This window comes from Rhinoderma darwinii, chromosome 13, assembly GCF_050947455.1.
Source record: "Rhinoderma darwinii isolate aRhiDar2 chromosome 13, aRhiDar2.hap1, whole genome shotgun sequence".
NCBI classification, from domain to species: Eukaryota; Metazoa; Chordata; class Amphibia; order Anura; family Rhinodermatidae; genus Rhinoderma; species Rhinoderma darwinii.
The window spans coordinates 70,016,401-70,042,448 of NC_134699.1; the positions used below are offsets into that span (position 1 = coordinate 70,016,401).

Here is a 26,048-nt window from a genome sequence, read left to right on the forward strand (position 1 = left end):
GACCCAGTGGCCTAATGGATAAGGCATCAGCCTCCGGAGCTGGGGATTGTGGGTTCGAGTCCCATCTGGGTCGCTCCGGGATCACGTTTTGAATCACAGGATAAAGTGATAAATTAATCCGGCGGAAGGAAACGCGTCTCCCGGCCGTAGTGTGTGCGCTTCGACCCGTTCATATCCCGCCGCTGTACTCTGTGCGCCGAGACCCCTCACATTTCACGAGACCCCTCCGCCCCTCACATCCGCCTGTAGTGTGTGCGCCGAGACCTCTCACATTTCACGAGACCCCTCCGCCCCTCACATCTCCCGCCGCCTGTAGTGTGTGCGCCGAGACCTCTCACATTTCATGAGACCCCTCCGCCCCTCAGCAGCAGTTTTACCAGAGCGTCCTGGCGGGAAACTGATTAACCATTCACTTGCCGGTATGTGACAGGTTACCCCAAGAAATGACCCCCAGCTGCCGCTATGTGACAGGTTACCCCAAGAAATGACCCTCAGCTGCCGCTATGTGACAGGTTACCCCAAGAAATGACCCTCAGCTGCCGCTATGTGACAGGTTACCCCAAGAAATTACCCCCAGCTGCCGGTATGTGACAGGTTACCCCAAGAAATGACCCTCAGCTGCCGCTATTTGACAGGTTACCCCAAGAAATGACCCCCAGCTGCCGGTATGTGACAGGTTACCCCAAGAAATGACCCCCAGCTGCCGCTGTGACAGGTTACCCCAAGAAATGACCCTCAGCTGCCGCTATGTGACGGGATACCCCAAGAAATGACCCTCAGCTGCCGCTATGTGACAGGTTACCCCAAGAAATGACCCTCAGCTGCCGGTATGTGACAGGTTACCCCAAGAAGTGACCCCCAGCTGCCGCTATGTGACAGGTTACCCCAAGAAATGACCCCCAGCTGCCGCTATGTGACAGGTTACCCCAAGAAATGACCCTCAGCTGCCGCTATGTGACAGGTTACCCCAAGAAATGACCCTCAGCTGCCGCTATGTGACAGGTTACCCCAAGAAATTACCCCCAGCTGCCGGTATGTGACAGGTTACCCCAAGAAATGACCCTCAGCTGCCGCTATGTGACAGGTTACCCCAAGAAATGACCCCCAGCTGCCGGTATGTGACAGGTTACCCCAAGAAATGACCCCCAGCTGCCGCTGTGACAGGTTACCCCAAGAAATGACCCTCAGCTGCCGCTATGTGACGGGATACCCCAAGAAATGACCCTCAGCTGCCGCTATGTGACAGGTTACCCCAAGAAATGACCCTCAGCTGCCGGTATGTGACAGGTTACCCCAAGAAGTGACCCCCAGCTGCCGCTATGTGACAGGTTACCCCAAGAAATGACCCCCAGCTGCCGCTATGTGACAGGTTACCCCAAGAAATGACCCTCAGCTGCCGGTATGTGACAGGTTACCCCAAGAAGTGACCCTCAGCTGCCGGTATGTGACAGGTTACCCCAAGAAATGACCCTCAGCTGCCGCTATGTGACGGGTTACCCCAAGAAATGACCCCCAGCTGCCGGTATGTGACATGTTACCCCAAGAAATGACCCCCAGCTGCCGCTATGTGACAGGTTACCCCAATAAATGACCCTCAGCTGCCGCTATGTGACAGGTTACCCCAAGAAATGACCCCCAGCTGCCGCTATGTGACAGGTTACCCCAAGAAATGACAATCAGCTGCCGCTATGTGACAGGTTACCCCAAGAAATGACCCTCAGCTGCCGCTATTTGACAGGTTACCCCAAGAAATGACCCCCAGCTGCCGCTATGTGACAGGTTACCCCAAGAAATGACCCCCAGCTGCCGGTATGTGACAGGTTACCCCAAGAAATGACCCTCAGCTGCCGCTATGTGACAGGTTACCCCAAGAAATGACCCTCAGCTGCCGGTATGTGACAGGTTACCCCAAGAAGTGACCCCCAGCTGCCGCTATGTGACAGGTTACCCCAAGAAATGACCCCCAGCTGCCGCTATGTGACATTTTACCCCAAGAAATGACCCCCAGCTGCCGGTATGTGACAGGTTACCCCAAGAAATGACCCCCAGCTGCCGCTATGTGACAGGTTACCCCAAGAAATGACCCTCAGCTGCCGGTATGTGACAGGTTACCCCAAGAAATGACCCTCAGCTGCCGCTATGTGACAGGTTACCCCAAGAAATGACCCCCAGCTGCCGCTATGTGACAGGTTACCCCAAGAAATGACCCCCAGCTGCCGCTATGTGACAGGTTACCCCAAGAATGTGACCCTCAGCTGCCGCTATGTGACGGGATACCCCAAGAATGTGACCCTCAGCTGCCGCTATGTGACAGGTTACCCCAAGAATGTGACCCTCAGCTGCCGCTATGTGACAGGTTACCCCAAGAAATGACCCTCAGCTGCCGCTATGTGACAGGTTACCCCAAGAAATGACCCCCAGCTGCCGCTATGTGACAGGTTACCCCAAGAAATGACCCTCAGCTGCCGCTATGTGACAGGTTACCCCAAGAAATTACCCCCAGCTGCCGCTATGTGACAGGTTACCCCAAGAAATGACCCTCAGCTGCCGCTATGTGACAGGTTACCCCAAGAAATGACCCCCAGCTGCCGCTATGTGACAGGTTACCCCAAGAAATGACCCTCAGCTGCCGCTATGTGACAGGTTACCCCAAGAAATGACCCCCAGCTGCCGCTATGTGACAGGTTACCCCAAGAAATGACCCTCAGCTGCCGCTATGTGACAGGTTACCCCAAGAAATGACCCCCAGCTGCTATGTGACAGGTTACCCCAAGAAATGACCCCCAGCTGCCGCTATGTGACGGGTTACCCCAAGAAATGACCCTCAGCTGCCGCTATGTGACAGGTTACCCCAAGAAATAACCCCCAGCTGCCGGTATGTGACAGGTTACCCCAAGAAATGACCCCAGCTGCCGCTATGTGACGGGTTACCCCAAGAAATGACCCTCAGCTGCTGCTATGTGACGGGTTACCCCAAGAAATGACCCCAGCTGCCGCTATGTGACGGGTTACCCCAAGAAATGACCCTCAGCTGCCGCTATGTGACAGGTTACCCCAAGAAATGACCCCCAGCTGCCGCTATGTGACAGGTTACCCCAAGAAATGACCCTCAGCTGCCGCTATGTGACAGGTTACCCCAAGAAATGACCCTCAGCTGCCGCTATGTGACGGGTTACCCCAAGAAATGACCCTCAGCTGCTGCTATGTGACAGGTTACCCCAAGAAATGACCCTCAGCTGCCGCTATGTGACGGGTTACCCCAAGAAATGACCCTCAGCTGCCGCTATGTGACAGGTTACCCCAAGAAATGACCCCCAGCTGCCGGTATGTGACAGGTTACCCCAAGAAATGACCCTCAGCTGCCGGTATGTGACAGGTTACCCCAAGAAATGACCCTCAGCTGCCGCTATGTGACAGGTTACCCCAAGAAATGACCCTCAGCTGCCGCTATGTGACAGGTTACCCCAAGAAATGACCCCCAGCTGCCGCTATGTGACAGGATACCCCAAGAAATGACCCTCAGCTGCCGCTATGTGACAGGTTACCCCAAGAAATGACCCCCAGCTGCCGCTATGTGACAGGTTACCCCAAGAAATGACCCCCAGCTGCCGCTATGTGACATTTTACCCCAAGAAATGACCCCCAGCTGCCGCTATGTGACAGGTTACCCCAAGAAATGACCCCAGCTGCCGGTATGTGACAGGTTACCCCAAGAAATGACCCTCAGCTGCCGCTATGTGACAGGTTACCCCAAGAAATGACCCCAGCTGCCGCTATGTGACAGGTTACCCCAAGAAATGACCCCAGCTGCCGGTATGTGACAGGTTACCCCAAGAAATGACCCTCAGCTGCCGGTATGTGACAGGTTACCCCAAGAAATGACCCCCAGCTGCCGGTATGTGACAGGTTACCCCAAGAAATGACCCCCAGCTGCCGCTATGTGACAGGTTACCCCAAGAAATTACCCTCAGCTGCCGCTATGTGACAGGTTACCCCAAGAAATGACCCCCAGCTGCCGCTATGTGACAGGTTACCCCAATAAATGACCCCCAGCTGCCGGTATGTGACAGGTTACCCCAAGAAATGACCCCCAGCTGCCGCTATGTGACAGGTTACCCCAATAAATGACCCCCAGCTGCCGCTATGTGACAGGTTACCCCAAGAAATGACCCCAAGCTGCCGGTATGTGACAGGTTACCCCAAGAAATGACCCTCAGCTGCCGGTATGTGACAGGTTACCCCAAGAAATAACCCCCAGCTGCCGCTATGTGACAGGTTACCCCAAGAAATGACCCTCAGCTGCCGCTATGTGACAGGTTACCCCAATAAATGACCCCCAGCTGCCGCTATGTGACAGGTTACCCCAAGAAATGACCCCCAGCTGCCGGTATGTGACAGGTTACCCCAAGAAATGACCCCCAGCTGCCGCTATGTGACAGGTTACCCCAAGAAATGACCCCCAGCTGCCGGTATGTGACAGGTTACCCCAAGAAATGACCCTCAGCTGCCGCTATGTGACAGGTTACCCCAAGAAATGACCCCCAGCTGCCGCTATGTGACAGGTTACCCCAAGAAATGACCCCCAGCTGCTATGTGACAGGTTACCCCAAGAAATGACCCTCAGCTGCCGGTATGTGACAGGTTAACCCAAGAAATGACCCCCAGCTGCCGGTATGTGACAGGTTACCCCAAGAAATGACCCTCAGCTGACGGTATGTGACAGGTTACCCCAAGAAATGACCCTCAGCTGACGGTATGTGACAGGTTACCCCAAGAAATGACCCTCAGCTGACGCTTTGTGACAGGTTACCCCAAGAGAATTTACCCTTAACCTCCCATCTAACATTATTCTAGAGTTCTGTAAATTACTAATTACAACAATTATTGATTGATTCTTCGGAAATATTTTTGCTGTTCAGTTAATCGTCCACTAGATGGCGGCAGAGCTGCACAGAACATATTCCCCACGTGTCCAGTAGGTGTCACTGTTGGGAGCTCATCGCCAGGTGAACATGCGACCACTTTGTTGTGGGATATAAGGAGGGGGAGGGCAGATTTCACATCATTTCTGACCATACGATCGTTCAAGCTCAATGAAAATCTGCAACCAATCATAATCTGATGTATAACAAATAACCCTCTGTAGAGGGGGAGTCACAGATTTACCGCTTATTTGGTCAGTGTATACTGACACCGGCTGTGTGAGGGTCTCACAACGTCCGCATAATAAAACAGGCCCCAGCCCCTTATCACAACACCCTGTTTTTTAGCGTCCCCCAATAATTCAACCACTAAGTAACTCAATACCAGCAGAAATAAATAAAGATCACAATTTAATTGTACAATCGGATTGCACAGATCTCATTGCCATATATTTTTTTCTTCTCTTTCGCAGCACAGGTTATGCTTTCTGTCAGTTTGGGAATTGGCGTATTATTAGGTGCCGGATTAAAGGAATTTGACTGTCAGTCTTTCTGCGGAGATCCTTGTGGAGCGGCCGGGAGTTCTTAAAGGAGCCGCAGAGACTGATCCCATTAACATGTAAATGTACGGTGGCGTTCCCAGGGACTGGCGAGTGTAACTGCAGAATGAAGGAGTCGCGGGGCGCCGGCTGAATGGGTTTGTGGGTCATTAAAGGACGTCAGGAATTGTTGCGCTTCTGTCCTGCTCTGCTGCCTCCCCCCATGGACGCCCCTCATTAGCATGCGGCAGAAAGGAGGCAGAGGACGCGAGGCTCTGCAGCTCATCTCTACTAGAATGCTATCAGGGGCTGGACACGCTCTCATCCTCGTCATCATCGCCGCCACAGTCACCGATGCACGCAAAGGTGAGCGCCGCTTATCTCATAGATTTATCTGTAGAGCCTCCTGTGCTGGACAATGAAGAAAACCCCTGAACACGACTGAATATTAGGGAGGCGTCTGACCAGCGACTCCCCAATATTATGTTCTATTAGACAGTCGCCCGTCACACACTTCCCTAATACAGTAAAGTGAGTCCACAGTGACGCGGCGCTACAAGACGCACAGCGAGACGCACAATGTCGCAGGGTTTCGCTTCCGATCAGTAGGTTGTAGGACTATAAGTACCAGCAAGTCCTGCCAACCAGAGTCTACTGTAATTTATCAGATAAACTCGCAGATAACTGCCGGATTATCAGAATCTCCGTATAGAGATGTACGTGCAGGATCGGGATAGTACGGGGCCCAGTGCAACCCCTGTGATCGCATCCTGCTGAGGCCGCCTCCTCCTGCGCAACGCGTGACGCTGCACTAACGAAACTGACTGATCACAAAGTGTAAACAATACAGCCGGGACGAGAATGTGAAAGGGAGCAATGCTCTGCAGATCTGTAGAGAGGTCAGTGGTGTAATAATCTGCAGGATATATCACTATGTATCTGTCAGGAGGTAGAGGAGCGATGTTCTGCAGATCTGTAGAGAGGTCAGTGGTGTAATAATCTGCAGGATATATCACTATGTATCTGTCAGGAGGTGGAGGAGCGATGTTCTGCAGATCTGTAGAGAGGTCAGTGGTGTAATAATCTGCAGGATATATCACTATGTATCTGTCAGGAGGTAGAGGAGCAATGTTCTGCAGATCTGTAGAGAGGTCAGTGGTGTAATAATCTGCAGGATATATCACTATGTATCTGTCAGGAGGTGGAGGAGCAATGTTCTGCAGATCTGTAGAGAGGTCAGTGGTGTAATAATCTGCAGGATATATCACTATGTATCTGTCAGGAGGTAGAGGAGCGATGTTCTGCAGATCTGTAGAGAGGTCAGTGGTGTAATAATCTGCAGGATATATCACTATGTACCTGTCAGGAGGTGGAGGAGCAATGTTCTGCAGATCTGTAGAGCGGTCAGTGGTGTAATACTCTGCAGGATATATCACTATGTATCTGTCAGGAGGTAGAGGAGCGATGTTCTGCAGATCTGTAGAGAGGTCAGTGGTGTAATAATCTGCAGGATATATCACTATGTATCTGTCAGGAGGTAGAGGAGCGATGTTCTGCAGATCTGTAGAGAGGTCAGTGGTGTAATAATCTGCAGGATATATCACTATGTATCTGTCAGGGGGTAGAGGAGCAATGTTCTGCAGATCTGTAGAGAGGTCAGTGGTGTAATAATCTGCAGGATATATCACTATGTATCTGTCAGGAGGTAGAGGAGCAATGTTCTGCAGATCTGTAGAGAGGTCAGTGGTGTAATAATCTGCAGGATATATCACTATGTATCTGTCAGGAGGTAGAGGAGCGATGTTCTGCAGATCTGTAGAGAGGTCAGTGGTGTAATAATCTGCAGGATATATCACTATGTATCTGTCAGGAGGTAGAGGAGCGATGTTCTGCAGATCTGTAGAGAGGTCAGTGGTGTAATAATCTGCAGGATATATCACTATGTATCTGTCAGGAGGTAGAGGAGCGATGTTCTGCAGATCTGTAGAGAGGTCAGTGGTGTAATAATCTGCAGGATATATCACTATGTATCTGTCAGGAGGTAGAGGAGCAATGTTCTGCAGATCTGTAGAGAGGTCAGTGGTGTAATAATCTGCAGAATATATCACTATGTATCTGTCAGGAGGTAGAGGAGCAATGTTCTGCAGATCTGTAGAGAGGTCAGTGGTGTAATAATCTGCAGCATATATCACTATGTATCTGTCAGGAGGTAGAGGAGCAATGTTCTGCAGATCTGTAGAGAGGTCAGTGGTGTAATAATCTGCAGGATATATCACTATGTATCTGTCAGGAGGTAGAGGAGCGATGTTCTGCAGATCTGTAGAGAGGTCAGTGCTGTAATAATCTGCAGGATATATCACTATGTATCTGTCAGGAGGTAGAGGAGCGATGTTCTGCAGATCTGTAGAGAGGTCAGTGGTGTAATAATCTGCAGGATATATCACTATGTACCTGTCAGGAGGTAGAGGAGCGATGTTCTGCAGATCTGTAGAGAGGTCAGTGGTGTAATAGTCTGCAGGATATATCACTATGTATCTGTCAGGAGGTGGAGGAGCGATGTTCTGCAGATCTGTAGAGAGGTCAGTGGTGTAATAATCTGCAGGATATATCACTATGTATCTGTCAGGAGGTGGAGGAGCAATGTTCTGCAGATCTGTAGAGAGGTCAGTGGTGTAATAATCTGCAGGATATATCACTATGTATCTGTCAGGAGGTAGAGGAGCAATGTTCTGCAGATCTGTAGAGAGGTCAGTGGTGTAATAATCTGCAGGATATATCACTATGTATCTGTCAGGAGGTAGAGGAGCAATGTTCTGCAGATCTGTAGAGAGGTCAGTGGTGTAATAATCTGCAGGATATATCACTATGTATCTGTCAGGAGGTAGAGGAGCGATGTTCTGCAGATCTGTAGAGAGGTCAGTGGTGTAATAATCTGCAGGATATATCACTATGTATCTGTCAGGAGGTAGAGGAGCAATGTTCTGCAGATCTGTAGAGAGGTCAGTGGTGTAATAATCTGCAGGATATATCACTATGTATCTGTCAGGAGGTAGAGGAGCAATGTTCTGCAGATCTGTAGAGAGGTCAGTGGTGTAATAATCTGCAGGATATATCACTATGTATCTGTCAGGAGGTAGAGGAGCAATGTTCTGCAGATCTGTAGAGAGGTCAGTGGTGTAATAATCTGCAGGATATATCACTATGTATCTGTCAGGAGGTAGAGGAGCAATGTTCTGCAGATCTGTAGAGAGGTCAGTGGTGTAATAATCTGCAGAATATATCACTATGTATCTGTCAGGAGGTAGAGGAGCAATGTTCTGCAGATCTGTAGAGAGGTCAGTGGTGTAATAATCTGCAGGATATATCACTATGTATCTGTCAGGAGGTGGAGGAGCAATGTTCTGCAGATCTGTAGAGAGGTCAGTGGTGTAATAATCTGCAGGATATATCACTATGTATCTGTCAGGAGGTAGAGGAGCGATGTTCTGCAGATCTGTAGAGAGGTCAGTGGTGTAATAATCTGCAGGATATATCACTATGTAACTGTCAGGAGGTAGAGGAGCGATGTTCTGCAGATCTGTAGAGAGGTCAGTGGTGTAATAATCTGCAGGATATATCACTATGTACCTGTCAGGAGGTAGAGGAGCAATGTTCTGCAGATCTGTAGAGAGGTCAGTGATGTAATAATCTGCAGGATATATCACTATGTATCTGTCAGGAGGTAGAGGAGCAATGTTCTGCAGATCTGTAGAGAGGTCAGTGGTGTAATAATCTGCAGGATATATCACTATGTATCTGTCAGGAGGTAGAGGAGCGATGTTCTGCAGATCTGTAGAGAGGTCAGTGGTGTAATAATCTGCAGGATATATCACTATGTATCTGTCAGGAGGTGGAGGAGCGATGTTCTGCAGATCTCTACAGAGGTCAGTGGTGTAATAATCTGCAGGATATATCACTATGTATCTGTCAGGAGGTAGAGGAGCGATGTTCTGCAGATCTGTAGAGAGGTCAGTGGTGTAATAATCTGCAGGATATATCACTATGTATCTGTCAGGAGGTAGAGGAGCAATGTTCTGCAGATCTGTAGAGGTCAGTGGTGTAATAATCTGCAGGATATATCACTATGTATCTGTCAGGAGGTAGAGGAGCGATGTTCTGCAGATCTGTAGAGAGGTCAGTGGTGTAATAATCTGCAGGATATATCACTATGTATCTGTCAGGAGGTAGAGGAGCGATGTTCTGCAGATCTGTAGAGAGGTCAGTGGTGTAATAATCTGCAGGATATATCACTATGTATATGTCAGGAGGAGGAGGAGCAATGTTCTGCAGATCTGTAGAGAGGTCAGTGGTGTAATAATCTGCAGGATATATCACTATGTATCTGTCAGGAGGTAGAGGAGCGATGTTCTGCAGATCTGTAGAGAGGTCAGTGGTGTAATAATCTGCAGGATATATCACTATGTATCTGTCAGGAGGTAGAGGAGCAATGTTCTGCAGATCTGTAGAGAGGTCAGTGGTGTAATAATCTGCAGGATATATCACTATGTATCTGTCAGGAGGTAGAGGAGCAATGTTCTGCAGATCTGTAGAGAGGTCAGTGGTGTAATAATCTGCAGGATGTATCACTATGTATCCGTCAGGAGGTGGAGGAGCAATGTTCTGCAGATCTGTAGAGAGGTCAGTGGTGTAATAATCTGCAGGATATATCACTATGTATCTGTCAGGAGGTAGAGGAGCGATGTTCTGCAGATCTGTAGAGAAGTCAGTGGTGTAATAATCTGCAGGATATATCACTATGTATCTGTCAGGAGGTAGAGGAGCGATGTTCTGCAGATCTGTGGAGAGGTCAGTGGTGTAATAATCTGCAGGATATATCACTATGTATCTGTCAGGAGGTAGAGGAGCAATGTTCTGCAGATCTCTAGAGAGGTCAGTGGTGTAATCATCTGCAGGATATATCACTATGTCTCTGTCAGGAGGTAGAGGAGCAATGTTCTGCAGATCTGTAGAGAGGTCAGTGGTGTAATAATCTGCAGGATATATCATTATGTATCTGTCAGGAGGTAGAGGAGCAATGTTCTGCAGATCTGTAGAGAGGTCAGTGGTGTAATAATCTGCAGGATATATCACTATGTACCTGTCAGGAGGTAGAGGAGCGATGTTCTGCAGATCTGTAGAGAGGACAGTGGTGTAATAATCTGCAGGATATATCACTATGTATCTGTCAGGAGGTAGAGGAGCAATGCTCTGCAGATCTGTAGAGAGGTCAGTGGTGTAATAATCTGCAGGATATATCACTATGTATCTGTCAGGAGGTAGAGGAGCAATGTTCTGCAGATCTGTAGAGAGGTCAGTGGTGTAATAATCTGCAGGATATATCACTATGTATCTGTCAGGAGGTGTAGGAGCAATGTTCTGCAGATCTGTAGAGAGGTCAGTGATGTAATAATCTGCAGCATATATCACTATGTATCTGTCAGGAGGTAGAGGAGCGATGTTCTGCAGATCTGTAGAGAGGTCAGTGGTGTAATAATCTGCAGGATATATCACTATGTATCTGTCAGGAGGTAGAGGAGCAATGTTCTGCAGATCTGTAGAGAGGTCAGTGGTGTAATAATCTGCAGGATATATCACTATGTATCTGTCAGGAGGTAGAGGAGCAATGTTCTGCAGATCTGTAGAGGGGTCAGGGGTGTAATAATCTGCAGGATGTATCACTATGTACCTGTCAGGAGGTGGAGGAGCAATGTTCTGCAGATCTCTAGAGAGGTCATTGGTGTAATAATCTGCAGGATATATCACTATGTATCTGTCAGGAGGTGGAGGAGCAATGTTCTGCAGATCTGTAGAGAGGTCAGTGGTGTAATAATCTGCAGGATATATCACTATGTATCTGTCAGGAGGTAGAGGAGCGATGTTCTGCAGATCTGTAGAGAGGTCAGTGGTGTAATAATCTGCAGGATATATCACTATGTATCTGTCAGGAGGTAGAGGAGCAATGTTCTGCAGATCTGTAGAGAGGTCAGTGGTGTAATAATCTGCAGGATATATCACTATGTATCTGTCAGGAGGTAGAGGAGCAATGTTCTGCAGATCTGTAGAGAGGTCAGTGGTGTAATAATCTGCAGGATATATCACTATGTATCTGTCAGGAGGTAGAGGAGCAATGTTCTGCAGATCTGTAGAGAGGTCAGTGGTGTAATAATCTGCAGGGTATATCACTATGTATCTGTCAGGAGGTAGAGGAGCAATGTTCTGCAGATCTGTAGAGAGGTCAGTGGTGTAATAATCTGCAGGATATATCACTATGTATCTGTCAGGAGGTGGAGGAGCAATGTTCTGCAGATCTGTAGAGAGGTCAGTGGTGTAATAATCTGCAGGATATATCACTATGTATCTGTCAGGAGGTAGAGGAGCGATGTTCTGCAGATCTGTAGAGAGGTCAGTGGTGTAATAATCTGCAGGATATATCACTATGTATCTGTCAGGAGGTAGAGGAGCGATGTTCTGCAGATCTGTAGAGAGGTCAGTGGTGTAATAATCTGCAGGATATATCACTATGTATCTGTCAGGAGGTAGAGGAGCGATGTTCTGCAGATCTGTAGAGAGGTCAGTGGTGTAATAATCTGCAGGATATATCACTATGTATCTGTCAGGAGGTGGAGGAGCGATGTTCTGCAGATCTGTAGAGAGGTCAGTGGTGTAATAATCTGCAGGATATATCACTATGTATCTGTCAGGAGGTAGAGGAGCGATGTTCTGCAGATCTGTAGAGAGGTCAGTGGTGTAATAATCTGCAGGATATATCACTATGTATCTGTCAGGAGGTAGAGGAGCAATGTTCTGCAGATCTGTAGAGAGGTCACTGGTGTAATAATCTGCAGGATATATCACTATGTATCTGTCAGGAGGTAGAGGAGCAATGTTCTGCAGATCTGTAGAGAGGTCACTGGTGTAATAATCTGCAGGATATATCACTATGTATCTGTCAGGAGGTAGAGGAGCGATGTTCTGCAGATCTGTAGAGAGGTCAGTGGTGTAATAATCTGCAGGATATATCACTATGTATCTGTCAGGAGGTAGAGGAGCAATGTTCTGCAGATCTGTAGAGAGGTCAGTGGTGTAATAATCTGCAGGATATATCACTATGTACCTGTCAGGAGGTGGAGGAGCGATGTTCTGCAGATCTGTAGAGAGGTCAGTGGTGTAATAATCTGCAGGATATATCACTATGTATCTGTCAGGAGGTAGAGGAGCAATGTTCTGCAGATCTGTAGAGAGGTCAGTGGTGTAATAATCTGCAGGATATATCACTATGTATCTGTCAGGAGGTAGAGGAGCAATGTTCTGCAGATCTGTAGAGAGGTCAGTGGTGTAATAATCTGCAGGATATATCACTATGTATCTGTCAGTAGGTAGAGGAGCGATGTTCTGCAGATCTGTAGAGAGGTCAGTGGTGTAATAATCTGCAGGATATATCACTATGTATCTGTCAGGAGGTAGAGGAGCGATGTTCTGCAGATCTGTAGAGAGGTCAGTGGTGTAATAATCTGCAGGATATATCACTATGTATCTGTCAGGGGGTAGAGGAGCAATGTTCTGCAGATCTGTAGAGAGGTCACTGGTGTAATAATCTGCAGGATATATCACTATGTATCTGTCAGGAGGTGGAGGAGCAATGTTCTGCAGATCTGTAGAGAGGTCTGTGGTGTAATAATCTGCAGGATATATCACTATGTACCTGTCAGGAGGTGGAGGAGCGATGTTCTGCAGATCTGTAGAGAGGTCAGTGGTGTAATAATCTGCAGGATATATCACTATGTATCTGTCAGGAGGTAGAGGAGCAATGTTCTGCAGATCTGTAGAGAGGTCAGTGGTGTAATAATCTGCAGGATATATCACTATGTACCTGTCAGGAGGTAGAGGAGCAATGTTCTGCAGATCTGTAGAGAGGTCAGTGGTGTAATAATCTGCAGGATATATCACTATGTATCTGTCAGGAGGTAGAGGAGCAATGTTCTGCAGATCTGTAGAGAGGTCAGTGGTGTAATAATCTGCAGGATATATCACTATGTATCTGTCAGGAGGTAGAGGAGCGATGTTCTGCAGATCTGGAGAGAGGTCAGTGGTGTAATAATCTGCAGGATATATCACTATGTATCTGTCAGGAGGAGGAGCAATGTTCTGCAGATCTGTAGAGAGGTCAGTGGTGTAATAATCTGCAGGATATATCACTATGTATCTGTCAGGAGGTAGAGGAGCGATGTTCTGCAGATCTGTAGAGAGGTCAGTGGTGTAATAATCTGCAGGGTATATCACTATGTATCTGTCAGGAGGTAGAGGAGCGATGTTCTGCAGATCAGTAGAGAGGACAGTGGTGTAATAATCTGCAGGATATATCACTGTGTATCTGTCAGGAGGTAGAGGAGCGATGTTCTGCAGATCTGTAGAGAGGTCAGTGGTGTAATAATCTGCAGGATATATCACTATGTATCTGTCAGGAGGTAGAGGAGCGATGTTCTGCAGATCTGTAGAGAGGTCAGTGGTGTAATAATCTGCAGGATATATCACTATGTATCTGTCAGGAGGTAGAGGAGCAATGTTCTGCAGATCTGTAGAGGTCAGTGGTGTAATAATCTGCAGGATATATCACTATGTATCTGTCAGGAGGTAGAGGAGCAATGTTCTGCAGATCTGTAGAGAGGTCAGTGGTGTAATAATCTGCAGGATATATCACTATGTATCTGTCAGGAGGTGGAGGAGCGATGTTCTGCAGATCTGTAGAGAGGTCAGTGGTGTAATAATCTGCAGGATATATCACTATGTATCTGTCAGGAGGTGGAGGAGCAATGTTCTGCAGATCTGTAGAGAGGTCAGTGGTGTAATAATCTGCAGGATATATCACTATGTATCTGTCAGGAGGTAGAGGAGCAATGTTCTGCAGATCTGTAGAGAGGTCAGTGGTGTAATAATCTGCAGGATATATCACTATGTATCTGTCAGGAGGTGGAGGAGCAATGTTCTGCAGATCTGTAGAGAGGTCAGTGGTGTAATAATCTGCAGGATATATCACTATGTATCTGTCAGGAGGTAGAGGAGCAATGTTCTGCAGATCTGTAGAGAGGTCAGGGGTGTAATAATCTGCAGGATATATCACTATGTATCTGTCAGGAGGTGGAGGAGCAATGTTCTGCCGATCTGTATAGAGGTCAGTGGTGTAATAATCTGCAGGATATATCACTATGTATCTGTCAGGAGGTAGAGGAGCAATGTTCTGCAGATCTGTATAGAGGTCAGTGGTGTAATAATCTGCAGGATATATCACTATGTATCTGTCAGGAGGTAGAGGAGCAATGTTCTGCAGATCTGTACAGAGGTCAGTGGTGTAATAATCTGCAGGATATATCACTATGTATATGTCAGGAGGAGGAGCAATGTTCTGCAGATCTGTAGAGAGGTCAGTGGTGTAATAATCTGCAGAATATATCACTATGTATCTGTCAGGAGGTAGAGGAGCAATGCTCTGCAGATCTGTAGAGAGGTCAGTGGTGTAATAATCTGCAGTATATATCACTATGTATCTGTCAGGAGGTAGAGGAGCAATGTTCTGCAGATCTGTAGAGAGGTCAGTGGTGTAATAATCTGCAGGATATATCACTATGTATCTGTCAGGAGGTGGAGGAGCAATGTTCTGCAGATCTGTAGAGAGGTCAGTGGTGTAATAATCTGCAGGATATATCACTATGTATCTGTCAGGAGGTAGAGGAGCAATGTTCTGCAGATCTGTAGAGAGGTCAGTGATGTAATAATCTGCAGGATATATCACTATGTATCTGTCAGGAGGTAGAGGAGCAATGTTCTGCAGATCTGTAGAGAGGTCAGTGGTGTAATAATCTGCAGGATATATCACTATGTATCTGTCAGGAGGTAGAGGAGCAATGTTCTGCAGATCTGTAGAGAGGTCAGTGATGTAATAATCTGCAGGATATATCACTATGTATCTGTCAGGAGGTAGAGGAGCAATGTTCTGCAGATCTGTAGAGAGGTCAGTGGTGTAATAATCTGCAGGATATATCACTATGTAACTGTCAGGAGGTAGAGGAGCGATGTTCTGCAGATCTGTAGAGAGGTCAGTGGTGTAATAATCTGCAGGATATATCACTATGTACCTGTCAGGAGGTAGAGGAGCAATGTTCTGCAGATCTGTAGAGAGGTCAGTGATGTAATAATCTGCAGGATATATCACTATGTATCTGTCAGGAGGTAGAGGAGCGATGTTCTGCAGATCTGTAGAGAGGTCAGTGGTGTAATAATCTGCAGGATATATCACTATGTATCTGTCAGGAGGTAGAGGAGCAATGTTCTGCAGATCTGTAGAGAGGACAGTGGTGTAATAATCTGCAGGATATATCACTATGTATCTGTCAGGAGGTAGAGGAGCGATGTTCTGCAGATCTGTAGAGAGGTCAGTGGTGTAATAATCTGCAGGATATATCACTATGTATCTGTCAGGAGGTAGAGGAGCAATGTTCTGCAGATCTGTAGAGGTCAGTGGTGTAATAATCTGCAGGATATATCACTATGTATCTGTCAGGAGGTAGAGGAGCGATGTTCTGCAGATCTGTAGAGAGGTCAGTGGTGTAATAATCTGCAGGATATATCACTATGTATCTGTCAGGAGGTAGAGGAGCAATGTTCTGCAGATCTGTAGAGAGGTCAGTGGTGTAATAATCTGCAGGATATATCACTATGTATCTGTCAGGAGGTAGAGGAGCGATGTTCTGCAGATCTGTAGAGAGGTCAGTGGTGTAATAATCTGCAGGATATATCACTATGTATCTGTCAGGAGGTAGAGGAGCGATGTTCTGCAGATCTGTGGAGAGGTCAGTGGTGTAATAATCTGCAGGATATATCACTATGTATCTGTCAGGAGGTAGAGGAGCAATGTTCTGCAGATCTCTAGAGAGGTCAGTGGTGTAATCATCTGCAGGATATATCACTATGTATCTGTCAGGAGGTAGAGGAGCAATGGTCTGCAGGTCTGTAGAGAGGTCAGTGATGTAATAATCTGCAGGATATATCACTATGTATCTGTCAGGAGGTAGAGGAGCGATGTTCTGCAGATCTGGAGAGAGGTCAGTGGTGTAATAATCTGCAGGATATATCACTATGTATCTGTCAGGAGGTAGAGGAGCAATGTTCTGCAGATCTGTAGAGAGGTCAGTGGTGTAATAATCTGCAGGATATATCACTATGTATCTGTCAGGAGGAGGAGCAATGTTCTGCAGATCTGTAGAGAGGTCAGTGGTGTAATAATCTGCAGGATATATCACTATGTATCTGTCAGGAGGTAGAGGAGCAATGGTCTGCAGGTCTGTAGAGAGGTCAGTGATGTAATAATCTGCAGGATATATCACTATGTATCTGTCAGGAGGTAGAGGAGCGATGTTCTGCAGATCTGGAGAGAGGTCAGTGGTGTAATAATCTGCAGGATATATCACTGTGTATCTGTCAGGAGGTAGAGGAGCAATGTTCTGCAGATCTCTAGAGAGGTCAGTGGTGTAATAATCTGCAGGATATATCACTATGTATCTGTCAGGAGGTAGAGGTGCAATGTTCTGCAGATCTGTAGAGAGGTCAGTGGTGTAATAATCTGCAGGATATATCACTATGTATCTGTCAGGAGGTAGAGGAGCAATGTTCTGCAGATCTGTAGAGAGGTCAGTGGTGTAATAATCTGAAGGATATATCACTATGTATCTGTCAGGAGGTGGAGGAGCGATGTTCTGCAGATCTGTAGAGAGGTCAGTGGTGTAATAATCTGCAGGATATATCACTATGTATCTGTCAGGAGGTGGAGGAGCAATGTTCTGCAGATCTGTAGAGAGGTCAGTGGTGTAATAATCTGCAGGATATATCACTATGTATCTGTCAGTAGGTAGAGGAGCAATGTTCTGCAGATCTGTAGAGAGGTCAGTGGTGTAATAATCTGCAGGATATATCACTATGTATCTGTCAGGAGGTAGAGGAGCAATGTTCTGCAGATCTGTAGAGAGGTCAGTGGTGTAATAATCTGCAGGATATATCACTATGTATCTGTCAGTAGGTAGAGGAGCAATGTTCTGCAGATCTGTAGAGAGGTCAGTGGTGTAATAATCTGCAGGATATATCACTATGTATCTGTCAGGAGGTAGAGGAGCAATGTTCTGCAGATCTGTAGAGAGGTCAGTGGTGTAATAATCTGCAGGATATATCACTATGTATCAGGAGGTGGAGGAGCAATGTTCTGCAGATCTGTAGAGAGGTCAGTGGTGTAATAATCTGCAGGATATATCACTATGTATCTGTCAGGAGGTAGAGGAGCAATGTTCTGCAGATCTGTAGAGAGGTCAGTGGTGTAATAATCTGCAGGATATATCACTATGTATCTGTCAGGAGGTGGAGGAGCAATGTTCTGCAGATCTGTAGAGAGGTCACTGGTGTAATAATCTGCAGGATATATCACTATGTATCTGTCAGGAGGTAGAGGAGCAATGTTCTGCAGATCTGTAGAGAGGTCAGTGGTGCAATAATCTGCAGGATATATCACTATGTATCTGTCAGGAGGTAGAGGAGCGATGTTCTGCAGATCTGTAGAGAGGTCAGTGGTGTAATAATCTGCAGGATATATCACTATGTATCTGTCAGGAGGTGGAGGAGCAATGTTCTGCAGATATGTAGAGAGGTCAGTGGTGTAATAATCTGCAGGATATATCACTATGTACCTGTCAGGAGGTGGAGGAGCGATGTTCTGCAGATCTGTAGAGAGGTCAGTGGTGTAATAATCTGCAGGATATATCACTATGTATCTGTCAGGAGGTGGAGGAGCAATGTTCTGCAGATCTGTAGAGAGGACAGTGGTGTAATAATCTGCAGGATATATCACTATGTGTCTGTCAGGAGGTAGAGGAGCGATGTTCTGCAGATCTGTAGAGAGGTCAGTGGTGTAATAATCTGCAGGATATATCACTATGTATCTGTCAGGAGGTAGAGGAGCAATGTTCTGCAGATCTGTAGAGGTCAGTGGTGTAATAATCTGCAGGATATATCACTATGTGTCTGTCAGGAGGTAGAGGAGCAATGTTCTGCAGATCTCTAGAGAGGTCAGTGGTGTAATAATCTGCAGGATATATCACTATGTATCTGTCAGGAGGTAGAGGAGCGATGTTCTGCAGATCTGTAGAGAGGACAGTGGTGTAATAATCTGCAGGATATATCACTATGTATCTGTCAGGAGGAGGAGGAGCAATGTTCTGCAGATCTCTGGAGAGAGGTCAGTGGTGTAATAATCTGCAGGATATATCACTATGTACCTGTCAGGAGGTGGAGGAGCGATGTTCTGCAGATCTGTAGAGAGGTCAGGGGTGTAATAATCTGCAGGATATATCACTGTCAGGAGGTAGAGGAGCAATGTTCTGCAGATCTGTAGAGGTCAGTGGTGCAATAATCTGCAGGATATATCACTATGTATCTGTCAGGAGGTAGAGGAGCAATGTTCTGCAGATCTGTAGAGAGGTCAGTGGTGTAATAATCTGCAGGATATATCACTATGTATCTGTCAGGAGGTGGAGGAGCAATGTTCTGCAGATCTGTAGAGAGGTCAGTGGTGTAATAATCTGCAGGATATATCACTATGTATCTGTCAGGAGGTAGAGGAGCAATGTTCTGCAGATCTGTAGAGAGGTCAGTGGTGTAATAATCTGCAGGATATATCACTATGTATCTGTCAGGAGGTAGAGGAGCAATGTTCTGCAGATCTGTAGAGAGGTCAGTGGTGTAATAATCTGCAGGATATATCACTATGTATCTGTCAGGAGGTGGAGGAGAAATGTTCTGCAGATCTGTAGAGAGGTCAGGGGTGTAATAATCTGCAGGATATATCACTGTCAGGAGGTAGAGTGGGTGATGTTCTGCAGGCCTTATATACCTGGATTTCAGCCTGTAGTAACCCTGGGGTGTAATGTGCTGCGGTGTGACCCGGTTGCGGGTATTTCTCCGCTGTGTGTCAGTGAATGTAGAGGACGGTGATTTATAACCGTCGCCCTCCTCTCGCCCTCCTCTCGCCCGCTCTTCCCAAACACCCGGACACAATAGACGGATTCCTGGGCACAATGACTGCAGCCTCCGCCTGGTAACAGAGAGCACAAGCATGTTAACTCTCGCCTGTCCAGTTACAGAAACATTGATTTTTAATACGTCTTGTTATGTGATTGGAGAATAAAATATCATTTCTTGCAGCTCTAGATGTGACTGGAGTATACCTATGACTACATGCAGATAATATGTATCGGTGTTGTTGTTTGTTTCGTTTTCCACAGATGTTTTGGACAATTCGACCCTGAGCCCCCCAGGAGAGACAGCGGACCCTCCCCGCTCCCAGGTCTCCCCGTCTCGTCTCTCTAAACCGGGCGATGAGAAGAAGACGACGAAGACGGCGCTGGACAATAACACCGGACTGAGGAAGACTGACGTCCATCTCAGCAACAGACTGCCAGCAAATGACGTGAGCGGGCGGCCCGCAGCAAAACAGGACCGGGACCAGCCCGACCCCATCCTAGTGTCACCTATTCACTCCAAAGGGGTCCCGGACCACCAGAGCAACCGACCCGGGAAAAAGAGTCCGGACCAAACCATCGAGCCAGCCCATAACACCAGCAAAGCAGCCTGGACCGCCAACCGGCACCCGGCGGGTCTTCTCCACCACCTCTATGTCTTCAGGAAAGGTACGAGCAGGGACCGAGGGGCGGGGGGACCCCCATGTGTCCAGATGTGAAGAATGAAACGTTCTAATATAGAGGATTCATTTCTCACCAATAGCAAAACCTCTGCTTGCGGTCAGTGAATTGTTTCCATTCAGAGGCGGAAAACGTTTGCTGACCTAGTCCTGCTCATACCACTGAGGGTTTGTTACAATTTTTCTCTGTGCACTAAACAGATCGATACATTTTATCTGCACTGATACATTGTAGCAAACTTATCAGGGCAGGAAGAAAATGTGTGCTCCTGCTGTTGTGTTTACCTCACAGAGGATTGTCTGGACTGGATGAGATTGTAACGAACCTTCAGCTGTGAGAAGTATTAGTCTGTTATGGTTTTCAGCCTTTACATGTAAATAAGAATGTTCTCATTCACTGACTGCAAGCAGAAATCTTTTAAATAGTAAAGAATTTAAACTCCAAGTTTATTAGAAAGTTACAATGATTAAAGGACTGGTCCAAGTTAGAAAACATGGCTGCTTTATTACAGAAATGGCGCCACACCTGTCCATAGGTTGTGTCTGGTATTGCAACTCATCTCCTGGAGCTGCACTGCATCACACTCCTCCTGTCTGATGCTCTGTTTTCCATCTAGAACCTGACAACAGTAAGGACAGAACTTGTCTGAGGGAATGTCACAAAGAGAGGGACGAGAGGGAAGCCTACTGTCACAGCGACTTCGGTAAGTAGCTGATTGGTCGATAGCTCTGCCCCTCCCCCTGATCAGGAAAAATACTTCTCCATCGCAACGTTGTGGCAGATTCTCCACAAACAGAACGACAAATAGATACAAACATTATAATAGATACATTGTAACATTGCTGCCGATAAACATGGCGCACACTCAGAGCGCAGGGTGTGTGTTATCGGGTGATACGGTTATTACCCGGAGGATCTATAATCACCCCCATCTTCTCCCCCGCAGCGGTGAACGGAATCATCCATGACGTGGACACTCTCAGCGCTGGGATCCGGCTCCTGACCGTCCTGGTGGACAGCGGAGGATTATACAAGATGAACCGTCTCTACATCACCCCCGACGGCTTCTTCTTCACCGTCACCATCCTACTGGTGGACAACCCGCACTGTGCCAAGCCCTGCCTGCACCTCAAACTGGGTGAGAGACCCCCACCCACCCCTAATACATCCCAGAGTGTATCACACATGACAGGATGACATACAGCAGCCAGTATCACACATGACAGGATGACATACAGCAGCCAGTATCACACATGACAGGATGACATACAGCAGCCAGTATCACACATGACAGGATTAGATACAGCAGCCAGTATCACACATGATAAGATGAGATACAGCAGCCAGTATCACACATGACAGGATGACATACAGCAGCCAGTATCACACATGACAGGATGACATACAGCAGCCAGTATCACACATGACAGGATGAGATACAGCAGCCAGTATCACACATGATAAGATGAGATACATCAGCCAGTATCACACATGATAAGATGAGATACAGCAGCCAGTATCACACATGACAGGATGAGATACAGCAGCCAGTATCACACATGACAGGATTAGATACAGCAGCCAGTATCACACATGACAGGAATAGATACAGCAGCCAGTATCACACGACAGGATTAGATACAGCAGCCAGTATCACACATGACAGGATGAGATACAGCAGCCAGTATCACACATGACAGGATGAGATACAGCAGCCAGTATCACACATGATAAGATGAGATACAGCAGCCAGTATTACACATGACAGGATGAGATACATCAGCCAGTATCACACATGATAAGATGAGATACAGCAGCCAGTATCACACATGACAGGATGAGATACAGCAGCCAGTATCACACATGACAGGATTAGATACAGCAGCCAGTATCACACATGACAGGAATAGATACAGCAGCCAGTATCACACGACAGGATTAGATACAGCAGCCAGTATCACACATGACAGGATGAGATACAGCAGCCAGTATCTCACATGACAGGATGAGATACAGCAGCCAGTATTACACATGATAAAATGAGATACAGCAGCCAGTATCACACATGACAGGATTAGATACAGCAGCCAGTATAACACATGACAGGATGACATACAGCAGCCTGTATCACACATGACAGGATTAGATACAGCAGCCAGTATCACACATGACAGGATGACATACAGCAGCCAGTATCACACATGACAGGATTAGATACAGCAGCCAGTATCACACATGACAGGATGAGATACAGCAGCCAGTATCACACATGACAGGATGACATACAGCAGCCAGTATCACACATGACAGGATGACATACAGCAGCCAGTATCACACATGACAGGATTAGATACAGCAGCCAGTATAACACATGACAGGATTAGATACAGCAGCCAGTATCACACATGACAGGATGAGATACAACAGCCAGTATCACACATGACAGGAATAGATACAGCAGCCAGTATCACACATGACAGGATGAGATACAGCAGCCAGTATCACACATGACAGGATTAGATACAGCAGCCAGTATCACACATGACAGGATTAGATACAGCAGCCAGTATCACACATGACAGGAATAGATACAGCAGCCAGTATAACACATGACAGGATGAGATACAGCAGCCAGTATCACACATTACAGGATTAGATACAGCAGCCAGTATAACACATGACAGGATGACATACAGCAGCCAGTATCACACATGACAGGATTAGATACAGCAGCCAGTATCACACATGACAGGATGAGATACAGCAGCCAGTATCACACATGACAGGATTAGATACAGCAGCCAGTATCACACATGACAGGATTAGATACAGCAGCCAGTATCACACATGACAGGATGAGATACAACAGCCAGTATCACACATGACAGGAATAGATACAGCAGCCAGTATCACACATGACAGGATGACATACAGCAGCCAGTATCACACATGACAGGATTAGATACAGCAGCCAGTATAACACATGACAGGATTAGATACAGCAGCCAGTATCACACATGACAGGATGAGATACAACAGCCAGTATCACACATGACAGGAATAGATACAGCAGCCAGTATCACACATGACAGGATTAGATACAGCAGCCAGTATCACACATGACAGGATTAGATACAGCAGCCAGTATCACACATGACAGGAATAGATACAGCAGCCAGTATAACACATGACAGGATGAGATACAGCAGCCAGTATCACACATTACAGGATTAGATACAGCAGCCAGTATCACACATGACAGGATGACATACAGCAGCCAGTATCACACATGACAGGATTAGATACAGCAGCCAGTATCACACATGACAGGATGAGATACAGCAGCCAGTATCACACATGACAGGATTAGATACAGCAGCCAGTATCACACATGACAGGATGACATACAGCAGCCAGTATCACACATGACAGGATGAGATACAGCAGCCAGTATCACACATGACAGGATGAGATACAGCAGCCAGTATCTCACGACAGGATTAGATACAGCAGCCTGTATCACACATGACAGGATTAGATACAGCAGCCAGTATCACACATGACAGGATGAGCTACATCAGCCAGTATCACACATGACAGGATGAGATACAGCAGCCAGTATCACACATGACAGGATGAGATACAGCAGCCAGTATCACACATGACAGGAATAGATACAGCAGCCAGTATCACACGACAGGATTAGATACAGCAGCCAGTATCACACATGACAGGATGAGATACAGCAGCCAGTATCACACATGATGAGATGAGATACAGCAGCCAGTATCACACATGACAGGATGAGATACAGCAGCCAGTATCACACATGATGAGATGAGATACAGCAGCCAGTATCACACATGACAGGATGAGATGCAGCAGCCAGTATCACACATGACAGGATGACATACAGTAGCCAGTATCACACATGACAGGATTAGATACAGCAGCCAGTATCACACATGACAGGATGAGATACAGCAGCCAGTATCACACATGACAGGATTAGATACAGTAGCCAGTATCACACATGATAAGATGAGATACAGCAGCCAGTATCACACATGACAGGATGAGATACAGCAGCCAGTATCACACATGACAGGATGAGATACAGCAGCCAGTATCACACATGATAAGATGAGATACAGCAGCCAGTATCACACATGACAGGATGAGATACAGCAGCCAGTATCACACATGATAAGATGACATACATCAGCCAGTATCACACATGATAAGATGAGATACAGCAGCCAGTATCACACGACAGGATTAGATACAGCAGCCAGTATCACACATGACAGGATGAGATACAGCAGCCAGTATCACACATGACAGGATGAGATACAGCAGCCAGTATCACACATGATGAGATGAGATACAGCAGCCAGTATCACACATGACAGGATGAGATACAGCAGCCAGTATCACACATGACAGGATGACATACAGCAGCCAGTATCACACATGACAGGATGAGATACAGCAGCCAGTATCACACATGACAGGATGAGATACAGCAGCCAGTATCACACATGACAGGATTAGATACAGCAGCCAGTATCACACATGACAGGATGAGATACAGCAGCCAGTATCACACATGATGAGATGAGATACAGCAGCCAGTATCACACATGACAGGATGAGATACAGCAGCCAGTATCACACATGACAGGATGACATACAGCAGCCAGTATCACACATGACAGGATTAGATACAGCAGCCAGTATCACACATGACAGGATGAGATACAGCAGCCAGTATAACACATGACAGGATTAGATACAGCAGCCAGTATCACACATGACAGGATGAGATACAGCAGCCAGTATCACACATGACAGGATTAGATACAGCAGCCAGTATCACACATGACAGGATGAGATACAGCAGCCAGTATCACACATGACAGGATGAGATACAGCAGCCAGTATCACACATGACAGGATTAGATACAGCAGCCAGTATCACACATGGCAGGATTAGATACAGCAGCCAGTATCACACATGACAGGATTAGATACAGCAGCCAGTATAACACATGACAGGATGACATACAGCAGCCAGTATCACACATGACAGGATGAGATACAGCAGCCAGTATCACACATGACAGGATTAGATACAGCAGCCAGTATCACACATGACAGGATTAGATACAGCAGCCAGTATCACACATGACAGGATTAGATACACAGCTCGGCTGTCAGTATCACACTAATCCCTCCTTCCTGTCTCTAGGGGGCCGCTACATTATAATGGGGCAGATCTACCACAAGATGATGGAGTTCCCCTCTTCCGTACAGCGAGTTATCAGCGGCCGGTTAAGAGCTGGAGATGGGCTGGTGACAAGTGGAAGGAGCTTCGTCAGGAGATTTAACCGCAAGAAAGATCGTAAGGTTCTGGCGGCAGCGCAGTCTAAATGTAAAGAACGCCGAATATTCCAGACCTAAGATCACATGTAAATACATTACAATATGGCGCCTGTTTCCTGTAATTAAAGCTGAAATGTACAACAGCACTGCCGCGTTCTCTGCTGTCATACTGTACTCACCCCGTCACTGCCACGTTCTCTGCTGTCATACTGTACACTCACCCCGTCACTGCCGCGTTCTCTGCTGTCATACTGTACTCACCCCGTCACTGCCGCGTTCTCTGCTGTCATACTGTACACTCACCCCGTCACTGCCGCGTTCTCTGCTGTCATACTGTACTCACCCCGTCACTGCCACGTTCTCTGCTGTCATACTGTACACTCACCCCGTCACTGCCGCGTTCTCTGCTGTCATACTGTACACTCACC

The 26,048-nt window shown here is 46.9% G+C and overlaps 1 protein-coding gene and 1 non-coding gene across 3 annotated transcripts; both read left to right on the plus strand.

Moving 5' to 3' along the window:
- TRNAR-CCG (transfer RNA arginine (anticodon CCG)) lies at positions 1-73 on the plus strand. Its single transcript has one exon. It is a non-coding gene; the product is annotated as a tRNA-Arg (tRNA).
- On the plus strand, positions 46-25,779 carry C13H17orf58 (chromosome 13 C17orf58 homolog). 2 transcript variants are annotated; one of them, XM_075846900.1, is made up of 6 exons: positions 46-419; positions 5,396-5,827; positions 19,819-20,223; positions 20,852-20,938; positions 21,182-21,373; positions 25,487-25,779. In XM_075846900.1, the coding sequence occupies exons 2-6, from the start codon at positions 5,704-5,706 to the stop codon at positions 25,696-25,698; spliced, it is 1,020 nt and encodes a 339-aa protein (XP_075703015.1). In that variant the 5' UTR covers positions 46-419; positions 5,396-5,703; the 3' UTR covers positions 25,699-25,779. The 2 variants fall into 2 exon arrangements, with proteins under 2 accessions (XP_075703015.1, XP_075703016.1); XM_075846901.1 differs by having other exon boundaries at positions 5,401-5,827.
- The last annotated feature ends 269 nt before the right edge of the window (positions 25,780-26,048 follow it).